The sequence below is a fragment of the Ursus arctos genome, unplaced genomic scaffold, assembly GCF_023065955.2.
Source record: "Ursus arctos isolate Adak ecotype North America unplaced genomic scaffold, UrsArc2.0 scaffold_3, whole genome shotgun sequence".
In the NCBI taxonomy this organism is placed as follows: Eukaryota; Metazoa; Chordata; class Mammalia; order Carnivora; family Ursidae; genus Ursus; species Ursus arctos.
Window position 1 is genome coordinate 100,911,949 of NW_026622985.1, and position 13,531 is coordinate 100,925,479.

Below are 13,531 nucleotides of genomic sequence, written 5' to 3' on the forward strand. Positions count from 1 at the left end.
GCTCAACTGACTGAGCCACCTAGGTGCCCCATCACATGGGAGTTTTTTTTTTTTTTTTAAAGATTTATTTATTTATTAGACAGGGAGAGACAGCCAGAGAGAGAGGGAACACAAGCAGGGGGAGTGGAAGAGGAAGAAGCAGGCTCATAGCGGAGGAGCCTGATGTGGGGCTCGATCCCAGAACGCTGGGATCACGCCCTGAGCCGAAGGCAGACGCTTAACCGCTGTGCCACCCAGGCGCCCCTCACATGGGAGTTTTTTAATTCTCATATTATCCTCACATATTTTTATAGCGCTTTACACACACACACACACACACACACACACACAAATCTTACGTCAGTCAGGGATCTCTTGATGTGAAGACTAGAGATACATTGTCATTTATTTAGGTCATGCAGTTTTTCCTGTCATATTTATCGAACTGTATGCTTCCTGTATAGATTTGAAATGCCACCTTTATCACATGCTGAAACTGTTTCCATATGAGTCTTCCCAGAGACCCTCTGATGTTGACCTGTCTATTCACGTTTTAGCCTCATTAGTATACTAGGTCACTGTTCCAAAGTGTGTGATGATTTAGGTGGCGTACGAAGGAGCATTTTAAAAACTGAACAGTGTTTGTTTCAATGTCCAACAGAAAAATATAACTAGGGTGTCAAACCTGTGATTTCTCTGAAATGCTGGCTCATGATGAGGTTCGAGTGAGGGAGCTTGGTGATAAGCTAGGCTTGCCAGTGACACGTCAGTATTGCGTGGCTGCAGCTAGGGAACATATGCATACATAATATGGGCTCTCTCTATATTGTCTGTGTTGCTAGTGTGCATTTCTGTATACTGACCCTCCTTGTACGTTGTTGTAGGTTTATTTTTCTAGCAGCACGATGTTATTACACTTTCAGAAGTTGATAATTATTTACTAGTGTGAGCTACACATAGGTATTGGTAATAGCAAATTAGGATCATGCCTGTGCCTTTATTTTTTTCCACCTGACTGCTGTGTCTGACATGCATGGGTTAGGTTTTATAACAACAGAAAACGTATCATTTTTAAAGCCTGAAGGTAAAGATTGTCTTATAAATTAAGGCACTAAGGATAATTATGATTGTCATCTTATGTCTTCATTTATAATAAGGACCACATTAATGACCCACTGGAACTAGCTTTTTAGTCTCGTAAACTTACAGCCTGCATAGGAAACACAGACAAATATGATAAAGATTTTTGAGGGGCGCCTGAGTGGCTCATTTAGTTAAGCATCTGCCTTTGGCTCAGGTCATGACCCCAGGGTCCTGGGATCGAGTCCCACGTTGGGCTCCCTGCTCAGTGGGGAGCCTGCTTCTCCCTCTCCCGTTCCCCCTGCTGTGCTCGTGTGCACTCTCCCTGTCAAATAAATGAATAAAATCTTAAAAAAAAAAAAAAGATTTTTGAAACGTGGGTTTTCATGCACTGGCTGAGAAAGTGAACCCATCCCGTTATGAGCCAGATCTCAGTGGGAAACCACCACGCTCAAGCTTTATTTTGAAACCATTAAGGCATCCCACCCCCAACCTGTTAAACTTTGGGAACAAACAGGAAAGATTTCTAAATAGCCTGCAAGTAAGTGCAGAATGTGATGGTGAGTTAAAATGAAGAGCTGAGAATACTTCCTCTGGGATATTATACTTAATTGCAAAGGCTAGAGCTGCTCATTGGCAAAATACATGAAAAGTTATTAAAAGTGGTGATTAGTAACAAAACAAATAACATAGTTGATGAGATGCCTTTGTCCAGTGAGTTAGTTCACTGTTCCCTTAGAAACTAGTAGGGCCAGTTGTTAATCTCCCAGGGAAGACAGACTTGGTGCTGCTCTCTACAAACCAGGGAGCTCACCGATGTTGTGAAATCAGCACGTCCTTTGCTGTTCGTCAGCCTTGAGCTGAATAAACAAGTCCATGAAGACTTTTTTTGTCTAACTCATAAACTAGAGGACATCTTTTAAAATCTGTTGATGACTTTGTAACAAACTAACACAGACTTAATGTGTGATGTCATGGGAAAAGCAGAGTTGGTACAGAACACCATGGTGGTTCAGTAGGGGTTTGATCCAGTGTGTTCCAGTCCTGGAAACTGGACCCTTTTGTATCCAAAAGGCAGTCTTGTTCCTCTCCTGTATGTAAGAGTATACCTAATAGAATGTCAGTTCATCACTCCTGTGGCAGGTGACGTTCTCCTCTCGCTTTGTGAAGATCTGAGCAGTGAGTACAGGTACCCACTTGTTCCCGCACTGAGAGCAGAAAGGTCTCCTCTTGACTGTCACTTCGAGAGGAAAGTCAGGTCTTGTGGAGTAAACCTGTTACCTGAAGCCGTGGGAAGTACACCTTGATTGTGGGGGAAAGAATTGGGAACAACTTGAAGAAGTCTTCTGAATACCATATGTACAAAGTTAAGAGTGATGGCCCCCAGGAGTGTGGTGAGTGGGTAGATGCAAGTCCCACTCCCTTTGTAAAAGTTATCATGAGAATAGTAGTGAATAAAAGGACACATTCAGAAGATCGGGCCCTGGATGCTTTCTGGAAACTTAAGTTTGTTGAACCGAAGTCACACTTGGTGTTCTGGTTAGGAATTCATTTGTAGAATGCCATTCTGTCAGAGAAGGCAATTAAATAGCATTTGCCTGATGAATGAGAAATATGTTAGTATTCTCTGTGTTGTCCAATATCAAAATTAAAAAATAAAATTATAGACGTATCCTCCTCTTAAACTTTACATAGCACCTCATACCTGTTGGTTGTGATGATAAACAGTACTTTTGCTTTGAGGGGCTTAGTTTCTGATAGGGCTTTTCGTAAATAGATTTATTAGGTTTTTCTTGTGATCCAATGTTTATTTTTTAACCTAATTTAAAATGTAACCGTGCAGTTTCCATTGTGTTTGTTTCCAGGAGTAGCGTGTACTTAGGAGGGTCACCCCGTGGGTGTGTGCTGTCCTGGGCCTCGCTGCTGGTGAGGGCTGCCTGGGCCCTGCGTGCCGTCTGCAGGGCTCTGCACTGTGCGCTCGCCGTCTTCCCTCAGCAGTCGATAAAGACCCTGGGAGCTACTTCGAGATCAGACGAATCCTGTTTTCTCTCAGCCTTTGCCCACTCATTTTAGCACGCATCAGTAGATGTTGTCTGCACCGTTTATTACCGTGAGGTGTTTGGTGATTGTTTTCCTCTTTCCTTCTCCATTTATTAACTGAATTCTGTGAGAAGAGATTTTTCTTCTCTCTCGTTTATGTATTTACTTGGTCATTTATGTAAGTATGGAGACGCAGGTACACATTTTACCATATACATTAAAGGCCACTACTATCGTTATTGCATAACCTCACTCCAGTCATAAGAGAATATTAGAAAAACCCAAATCGAGGAGCAGAGTCCAGGATATAAAAGACAGAGGTGGGGGAACTGTGATAGATTGGTATGGATTAGGAAGAAATAGTAATTCAGTGTGGCGTCTGGTCCTGGATGCGATCCTAGAACAGGCGAAGATCATCAGTATAAACATTGGTGAATTTCTAATAAAGTTTGTAGTCTAGGTAGTAATGTCAGGCGATCATTAAAATTCCTGCTGTTGCTAACTGTATTCTGGTTATGCAGGGGCAGTGGGGTTAGAGAGAGAAGGGGTAAGGAAACTCACTGTATCCTTTCTACAACTTTGTCTAAAATTAATTCAAAGTAAAAAGTTTTAAAACTCAGTTTAAAGAATACTACTAAGTGAGTAACAGTGCAGGTGGCCTAGCTACGGTGAACCTTGTGGAGGTGGCCGAGCGGCGTCTCTGAGACCCTGGTGTGGGTGGTAGTCTGGTTGGAGGGGAAGGGGAGGCCTCCATGCCTGTGAGTCCCGTTTCTTCCCTCCTCCCTCCCTCCAGGTGTGTCACGATAGTGGTCCTCCCTCGTCCCCTCCTTGACCGTTCATCCTCTGTACCCTGTTACTGCATAATACGTAGAGGATGTGGTCGCTTCTCCCCACCTTTGCGGTCCCACTCGCACTGGTTTCTGCTGTAACTAACTGTAGGCTTAGTTACAGCTGCTCTGCTGGCTGAGGCAGCATTTTGCTCTGATGGTCCGTCCGAAGGCGTCTCTATAGGGTGGGTTCAGCATCTGAAGAGCAGCTTGGTGCCTGGAGGAGCTGGCATGTCCATCTAAGCAGTCGTTCTTCCCAGGAGGAATTGGGAATTGGGCTCACCAACATTTATAAGGGTGACTGATTAAGGAGTATGGATGAGATTTACAATTTACAATTTACACCATTTTTGAAATTATTTTTCAACCTCCTGAGGGAGTTGAGAACATTGGAATTACTGACTGGATTTAGGATTTGTCTGGCCAGTATTCTGATTTTGGTGGCAGTAGCTGATGGTAGGGAGATGTAGGTCTTTCTCATGTCAGCCTTAGTAGGTAAGTGATTTTACATTCTATTCTCTTAATTTATCATGACTTTTTTTTTCTACTTTAAAATCTTTCAAGCTTCAGATTTCCCAGTTGTACCTTTATTCTTTCTAAATTTATTTATTTATTTATTTATTTATTTATTTTTTATTTTTTTTAAAGACTTTATTTATTTATTTTGACAGAGAGAGACAGCCAGCGAGAGAGGGAACACAAGCAGGGGGAGTGGGAGAGGAAGAAGCAGGCTCCCAGCGGAGAAGCCCGATGTGGGACTCGATCCTGGAACGCCAGGATCACGCCCTGAGCCGAAGGCAGCCGCCTAACGACTGCGCTACCCAGGCGCCCCTATTTATTTATTTTTAAAAGATTTTATTTATTTATTTGACAGAGACCGTGAGAGAGGGAACATAAGCAAGGGGAGTATGAGAGGGAGAAGCAGGCTTCCCGCCGAGCAGGGAGCCCGATGCAATGCAGGGCTAGATCCCAGAACGCTGGGATCGTGACCTGAGCTGAAGGCAGACGCTTAACGGCTGAGCCACCCAGGCGCCCCTGTTCTTTCTAAATTTAACCTTTCAATCATTACATTAGACATGATGCTAAATATCAGGATTATAAAGAATAAGACTTAGGCCTTATTCTGAAGAAATTTATAATTTACTGAAAGAGAAACAAATACAATTAAGATTACCTTTACTCTTTCCTCTCTCCGGGTGCACTACAATAAAAAATGGTTTTCTCTTTACACTCCGTTATGTCTGTAAGTGATAAAATCCTAGAGCCTTTGTTAGGCACGTAAATCCAGACCCTGCTAACTGTTTAGTATCAGCACGCTTGTGTGGTTTGAGCTTGGTTTGCACGGGAGCAGCCTCGGTGTCTCTTCCTGTCGGGTGTCGCCCCGCAAGGCTGCTTCCGCTCCCACAGCACGCGCAGTCACAGCCTGCTCTTTCCTGCTTAGAGGCCTCGCTCGCTATCTGCTCATACTCTGATCATTCGTTACTTGCTGTTTTAACTGATGCAGTTCAAGTTGCGTTTTCTTATTTTCTGCCCTGAGGCTAAAAATGCCCTCCTCTCCAGAATAATGGTCCCCACACTAGCGCTCTGGCCTGGTGTGCTGGAGAGCGATCTCCTGCAACATTTTGGAGGCAGCATCTTTGTAGATGATACCCATGTGGCCTCGTGATTTCGACTAGTGCAGACACAGTCATTTTCTGCATGGAGAGTGGTAAGCCCTCTGTGCTGAGTACGCTTCCGTGAATGGCTTCTTTGCCAAGGCAGTCTCATTACATTGGCGACTCACTGGCTTCTTGTGCGGAGGAGCAGGAGTGATGGTGGTCTTCTAGGGACAGCTTCATGGGAGAGAGGACGTTGAAGTGGAGTCTCACCTAAGACGAGTGGTGCGTCCTACGTGTGTATTTTGGTGTCAGGAGGGAAGGAAGGCCAGATTGGGCAGAAGGGAACAGCGCATTTGAGGCTTGAAGGACAGTTGGAGGGAGAGAGGCACTTGAGGCAGCGTCAGGAGATGGCGCAAGAGAAGTCGGGAGAAAGAGGAGGAAACGTTCTGACCGTAACACTCCTGTGCTATGGCTGTGTTTGAACTTCATCCCTTTGAGCACGTTGGTGGTTCTCAGATTAGGTCCTCAGATAGGCTAACGTGGAGTGGAAAATAAGGACAGTGTAATAGGTTTTGCATAAATTGGGTTAATTTAAATAATTGAGCATTGAGAAGAGATGATTCTTGTATTTGATGTTCAATGATCTTTTAGGAAACGATTAAGGAGAGGTTGCATTTTTTGTCGGGTTTTAAAGGGTTGGCAGCCCTCTGTGAGATGATGTACATAGAGGTTGGGGAGTCACAGAAGGGGCTAAAGCTGAAGGGGTGGCTGATCCCTCCCTGTCGTTCTTACTACCTGTTAACTCGTCAGTCCCTCAGGCCTCTCAGTGTCCCTTCTGTCCTGCCCTGCGGTGAGACGGTCTCCGCAGCCAGAACTAGAGCTCTCGGGCTCATCCTTCCTTCCCACCTGACTCTTCTGCAGATGGTTGCTGAGTCCAGTTCCTCCCCGGCCCTGCCACCTCGTGCTCTCTCCCACTGCTGGGGTGTTTTCCCATCTTGTCATCCTGTTGAACGCGTCCTTCCAAACTGCCTTCCAAATTTGCCTTTTCTTCAGAGCGTTCTCTTGGTCGCTGAGGCAGAATACCTCTCCTTTCCCCACGCTTATACCCCGTGCGTGGCTTGGTGCACAGGGGCAAAGACTGTCTGCCTGCGTCAGGCTTCAGCGCTGGTGTCTAGGACTGTGTCCGGCACACAGTGCGAACTCAGTAAACGGGCTTCTTTTTTCTCCCACCAGACTCTGAACTCCTTGGGAGCAAATGCCTCACTTACTTTTAAAATCTCTGGTGCCTGGCATGATACGTGTATCACTGAATATTTGTCGAGTGGATAAATGCACGTCCTGTGCCTCATTTGAATGTCTTTTGAATGGAGACGTTCTCCAAGACGGGGAACATACGAAGAGGCTCTGGTTCTGATCCGGAATTGGGTTACGTGTTTAGGGGCCGCGTACTGACGATTGACATCATGTGTAGACATCGACTGTCTGCGCTGGCACACTTTGCTTTCTGCGCTGGGCTGGCTGTTCGTGGCAGTCTTTGTGTCCCGATCTTTTTGATTGCTTAGTTTGCCTTTTCTAGACCTTCTGTGTCCCATGATTCTCAACACCACCTGCTCCTCATGCTTTCTTGTCAAATTTTGAAGATCAAATTTTTTTCCTGTGGCCTCCCTCTCCCCTCTTTTCTGATAATCTTCCAAATTACTCATGTATAATGAAGACAAAGAATTTTTTAAATTTCTCAGAATGTAAAATAATCTTTTTCAAAGTAAATAGCATACTGCTTAGTGGGTTAAGCTCTAGGCCATCTGAGTTCAGATCCTCGACCTACCACTTTCACACCTCACTTTGCTCGTCTGTAAACAGAAAAATATAATAGTACTTACCTCATAGGCTCGTTTTGAGGAATATGTGAATTAACCGAAGCCAGGGGCTTAGAATATTACTTAGTGTGTGGACAGAAGCCTTCAGTCCCTGTTAGTTTTCTGTGTGTGGCACACGTGGCCTCCTCTCCTTGTCGTTCCTGTGCCAGGACACAGTAGACGAATTGGTGTTGGTGGTACCGGTGCTGCTGTTCTTAGAGTCGACTTTGCGGTGTGCCTGACCTGACGTAGGAAATGGTTGACCTCTCCCAGGAGACCGTTTTCTTTTGTCTGCAGAATATTTAAAGGGCGTAAGTCCTCTTTGAAAGGCCTTCTTAGCATTTTCAAAATACGATTTTATTGTTGAAATTACATATCAGGGTTTTTGTGTGTGTGTGTATGTGATACACAATCGATTATTTTGGATTGGATTGCTATACTTTATTTTTTTGAAATAAATTTCTCTTTTAAGTAGGAAACGTTATAGCCCTAGGGCACAGGTAAGAGAAGTGACCCTCACATTTGTAAGATGTCCTGTGTCCAGGGATTTTGATTTACAGGTAATCAAAAGTTAAGAATCTTTACCTTCAACACATCCAGTATTGTCCCTTGTGGTTTCGTCGCTCCCATACCATGAGCTTCAAACTGAAAATAGAATTTCTTTTTTTTTTTTATTTTTTTTATTTTTTTTAAAGATTTTATTTATTTATTTATTTGACAGAGAGAGAGACAGCCAGCGAGAGAGAGAACACAAGCAGGGGGAGTGGGAGAGGAAGAAGCAGGCTCATAGCAGAGGAGCCTGATGTGGGGCTCGATCCCAGAACGCCGGGATCACGCCCTGAGCTGAAGGCAGACGCTTAACCGCTGTGCCACCCAGGCGCCCCTGAAAATAGAATTTCTAAGTCCAGTATTCAGTTAGAATCTGACTGTGTTCTTTGGTACTGAGTACCTATTTTGATTTTTAAAAAATTGCAACCTAGGTACTGTGTTGTATCCCAAAGTGCTTTTCCGCTGTTACGGTTACTCCTCCTTTTACACTGCTTTGTTCGACTTAAAGGAAACGTTCGTTCAGTCATTTCATAAGTGTATGTTGGGTACCTACATGTGCCTGATGTTGAGTCAGATGAAAGCAACGGAGTGGTCAGTGGAAAACGAGGTCCTTGAGCCCGTGCGGCTTTTAGACGAGCGAGGACTAGGAACTTACCTGTGTGTGGAGGTAAATGTAGGGGCTGTTTTGCCAGCATGTACCATGTTTTTAAGGTGAAATGTTGGTTTGTTGAATTTCAGACTTTTTTTTAAAATTCACGTAGCCAATATACAGTACATCATTAGTTTCAGAGGTAGTGTTCAGTGATTTTTCAGCTGCACGTAACACCCGGTGCTTATCACATCACGTGCCCTTAATGCCCATCACCCAGTTACCCCATCCCCCCACTCTGATTTCAAACTCAGGTGTGTTTTTTCATAGTTGTAACAGTGTATACTATTTTAAGGACTCTTTGCTTTTTAGTTATAACCAAATAATGAACATATATTAAATCTGGACAAGTGGAGATAGAAGGAAAAGAAATTATAGACACAAACATACCAGTTCTATTCATAAATAAGGATATTGGCTAGAAGTTTTTATCTAGAAGCTTTCCCTAATTCTGACCGTCATAACTTTGCACCTTTTACTTTAAATTTTCTAGCCCCCCCCTTTTAATTAATTAAAATTTAAAACAAAATATTTTTCTGACTTTGGTCGTGTGGTAGATAAAGGCTTTTTATTTGAAATTCAAGAAATGAAATTATCTATAGTGGAAAACATCTGGAGGATTTCTTTTTTTTTTTTTTTTTAAAGATTTTATTTATTTATGTGACAGAGAGACAGCCAGCGAGAGAGGGAACACAGCAGGGGGAGTGGGAGAGGAAGAAGCAGGCTCATAGCGGAGGAGCCTGATGTGGGACTCGATCCCAGTACGCAGGGATCACGCCCTGAGCCGAAGGCAGACGCTTTAACGACTGCGCTACCCAGGCGCCCCTGGAGGATTTCTTTTCAAAGTAATCTCTGTGCCCAACGTGGGGCTCAAACTCATAATCCCAAGATCAAGAGTTGGAAGCTCCTTTGACTGAGCCAGCCAGGTGCTCTGGATTTATTTCTTTGGCTTTAAATTTTGTCAGTGAGGAACTTTTCATTCTGCACACTGTTGATTTACATATCAGTGTATAATTTTAAATTGGCTTAATTACTTGCCTTCTGACACTTTTGATATTTTGTTTGTTTTTGTTAAGAGATCTACATTTATTCATTTTTATGATGATTCATATGTAACGTCTGGACTGTTCATATTCTTTTGGATTACATTTATAAAAATCAAGTGCCCCCACACTGTGGACTGGAACAGTTCTGGGGGAAGGAGGGTTCTCTTTAAGTATTTTTATTTTATTTGAAATGTTTAAGTTTCCCATTTATTACTTTGGTTCCTTCTACATACCGAATAAGTTTGTTCAAAATTTAGTTTTATGATGAAAAGAGAATTTTTAAAAATTCAGTAACAATACTGAATTTTCTTTCATCAAAATTTATTGAGATAATTGTAAGCTCATGTGCAGCTGTTAGAAATAATACGGAAAGATCCCTTGTTCACGTTGCCTGATTTCCCCTGGGGGGTTATATTTTGCAAAACTGTAGCATGATAATCACAGCCAGGATATTGACATTGATATAACGCACTGATACTATTCATTTACTCCCGGTTTTACTTGTACTCTCGTGGGTGTAAAGAAATCAGATTTTATTCTTAGAAAACTGCTGAAATACTAACTTTAATTAGGTCTGTGATCTGGCAGGGGGCCGTTTAACCTCTTGTGCCTCAGATTTCTCATTAAGTCAGAATGTTTGTATGATCTTTAGAATCCTTTTTCGGTCAGGACATTCTATAATTTTTGTTTGAGAGTATTTTAGAATTTGAAATTACAGCTTTCTTTATCTTCTCTCTTTTTGTGTCCAGGAAGAAAAGGCTTCTCTTTTACATCGTACTCAGGAAGAAAGAAGAAAGAGAGAGGTAAAAACAGTTTTGTTAATGGTCTCTTTAAATAAGCATTTTTCCATAGCATTTAAATAAGTCTTGGCTTTACTGGCATACATGTGTATAGGTAGATGCATGTTGTATGTGACATAATATATGTATTTTTATGTATATTAAACTTGAAAAGCATTTCTGGATTTTTTGGATTTTATAACAAGTAATTTATTCTGGTACCAGTGTGGAAAAGATGGACTAAAAGGGCAGTTTTCAGAATAGATGGGGAAAACAGGCTTTTATAAAGTTCACTTGCCTGCTCATGATAATGGTTTCCAGAAGATCTAGAAAGACTTAGTATATCATGTTCACGTTTTGCCAAGCAAAAGAAGAAAACTCACTCTTAAGGCAAATATCTTAACTGTTTGTGAAGAAGATAGATAAACAAATGGAGCTAGTGACATTTGTTGTTTTATTCTTTATTTTATTTATTTTTATTTTTTTGTTTAATATATTCTTTATTTTACATTTCATCTCTCTGTTGACAATTTCTAAACATGGCTTTATTTTTTTGGTTAATCAGCAGTTATGGTGTTTTATGGCCTGCTTTTCCAGATTTTTGTTTTATTTTGTTTTCTAATAATTCATTCGTTCCTTTAACGAATATTAATTGAGAGCTTGATATATTCCAGGTACTGTTCTGCTTGCTGGGCATATAGATAGTGAGTAAGACGGATAATGTTTTTTTGTTTTTGTTTTTTAAAGATTTTATTCAACAGAGATAGAGACAGCCAGCGAGAGAGGGAACACAAGCAGGGGAAGTGGGAGAGGAAGAAGCAGGCTCATAGCGGAGGAGCCTGATGTGGGGCTCAATCCCATAACGCCGGGATCACGCCCTGAGCCAAAGGCAGACGCTTAACCGCTGTGCCACCCAGGCGCCCCAAGACGGATAATGTTCTTGCTGGGTTCTAGAGCACAGATGTTAACCAACATATTGAGCCGGTGATAAGTGCCATGAAGGCAGTGAGCAAGGTGATGGTGACAGGGAAGGGTGTTCAGGGAAGACTAACTCTGAGTTGGTTAGGGTTGAGCTGATAACTGAAGGACGAGAAAGCAGCTGCCTTATGGAAAGCTGGAGGAGGAGCCTTCTTGGTGAAGGAAACAGCAAATACAAAGAGTTTTAGGCGGGGTTTCTCATCCTCACTGCTGTTGACATTTTGGACCAGGTAATTCTTTGTTGTGGGGGCTTATCCTGTACATTGAAAGGTGTTTAGCAGCATCCGTGGCCTCTGCTCTGCCCACTAGATGCTACAGCACTCCCTCCCTCCAGTGGAGATAATTAAAAATACCCCCAGAAATTACCAGATGTCCCCTGGGTGGTAACATTGCTGTCAGTTGAAAATGACTGCTCGAACGAGAGGTATTTATCGGTTGATGTCTTTCATCTCTCCTGGAAATTTTTCAGTCTTCATCTCTTCAGTAGTGTTTCAGCTCCGTTCTTCCTCTGCTCTTCTTCTTGGACTCAAATTACTTACATAGTTGACCTTCGCGTTGTGTCATATATGTCTCCTGTATTCTTCTGTATATTTATCCTTTTGAATATTTCTGCTTTGGTTTGGATATTTTCTTCTGACCTGACTTCCGATTTACAGATTATCTCTTTACCAGTGTCTAACTGTTACATATATCCATTGAATTCTGAATTTCAGAATTTATTCCAGTTCTAGAATTTTCTTTTATTATTTCATTTATTTCCCAGTTCTCTTTTAATTTCATGAACATGATTATGGGTTATTAAAGATAATGTTTAAACTCCAGTTTTGGGTCACCTATGGGTTTGTTTCTGTTGTTTGTCCTCTTGATTTTTAGTTCTTGTCTTTTGTGTGGTTATTTTGGTTGAATACTAACAGTTTATATGGCAAAGTGAAGAGCAAAAGAGCTCTGTTTTTGAAGAGCATTGCATTTTCTTTTGTCAGGCAACAGGAAGAAGAACCAGTCACCTTTAATTAATACAGGGTTTGGCTGGTTTGCAGCTGGTCTTCAGGCCTTGTCAGGATCAGTGTATTTCCAGTGTACCTATGATGGAGCCTTTAGGTCCCTGTCCCAGCCAGAAGGCTGGAATGCTACCAAGCCGTCCTCCTCAGTGAACAACTGAATGAATAAAAATAAATGTTTTGAAAACTCATGGGACCGTATATGGGTTTTTAATTAAGTGGTCTTAGAATCATAGTAATGAGTAGATTCCCAAACTAGGTTTAAGTTCAGGGGTTCCTTTGCTGTAACCACTTGAAGCTCAGAAAGTACACTTGCGTGACCTCATCAGTGTTCTGTCATCCTAGGACTGTGTGTGTGCATGTGTGCATTTAAAGCCTGCAGGTGGCATTCATAGAAGGCCTAAACAATGTCATGCGGTACGATGAGTACAGGCTTTGAATTCCAACTCTCTCACGTCTTTCAGCATCACTTTATCTGCCTCATAAAACCGGGAGTAGTAGTCATCTAAGATGATTGTGAAGGGTCTCTCTTAGGGCTGGCACACAGTAGGTTTTCAAACAGTGGGAGCTGCACTGGTTAGGATGATGTGAAGAGTAAATATTTTTGCTAAGTCACTGAAAATTTCAAAGACAGTCTTAATCAAAACTGGAATTTTATGCTTTGAGATAAGAAAAGTGGCTTTTAGGGGCGCCTGGGTGGCACAGTGGTTGAGCGTCTGCCTTCGGCTCAGGGCGTGATCCCGGCGTTAGGGGATTGAGCCCCACATCGGGCTCCTCCGCTATGAGCCTGCTTCTTCCTCTCCCACTCCCCCTGCTTGTGTTCCCTCTCTCGCTGGCTGTCTCTATGTCTGTCGAATAAATAAATAAAATCTTAAAAAAAAAAAAAAAAAGCAAAGTGGGTTTTATAATCGATGTTTGGGTTGTCTGTATTCTTTTCATATTTAAAACTATAATTGTTATTATAAGTCTTACTATGCTGGGGCGCGTGGGTGGCTCAGTCGTTAAGTTAAGCGTCTGCCTTCGGCTCAAGTCATGATCCCAGCGTTCTGGAATCGAGCCCCGCATTGGGCTCCCTGCTCAGCTGGAAGCCTGCTTCTCCCTCTCCTCCCCTCTGCTTGTGTTCCCTCTCTCACTGTCTCTCTCTCTCTCTCT

At 42.5% G+C, this 13,531-nt stretch overlaps 1 protein-coding gene across 2 annotated transcripts in view; it reads left to right on the top strand.

Moving 5' to 3' along the window:
• UBE3C (ubiquitin protein ligase E3C) overlaps positions 1 to 13,531 on the top strand; it is a 117,441-nt gene that overhangs the window by 13,032 nt on the left and 90,878 nt on the right. For both annotated transcript variants that reach the window (XM_026479227.4, XM_048212792.2), the window contains exon 2: positions 10,374 to 10,427. In XM_026479227.4, coding sequence (XP_026335012.1) covers positions 10,374 to 10,427 — 54 coding nt within the window. The remainder of the gene's footprint in view (positions 1 to 10,373; positions 10,428 to 13,531) is intronic.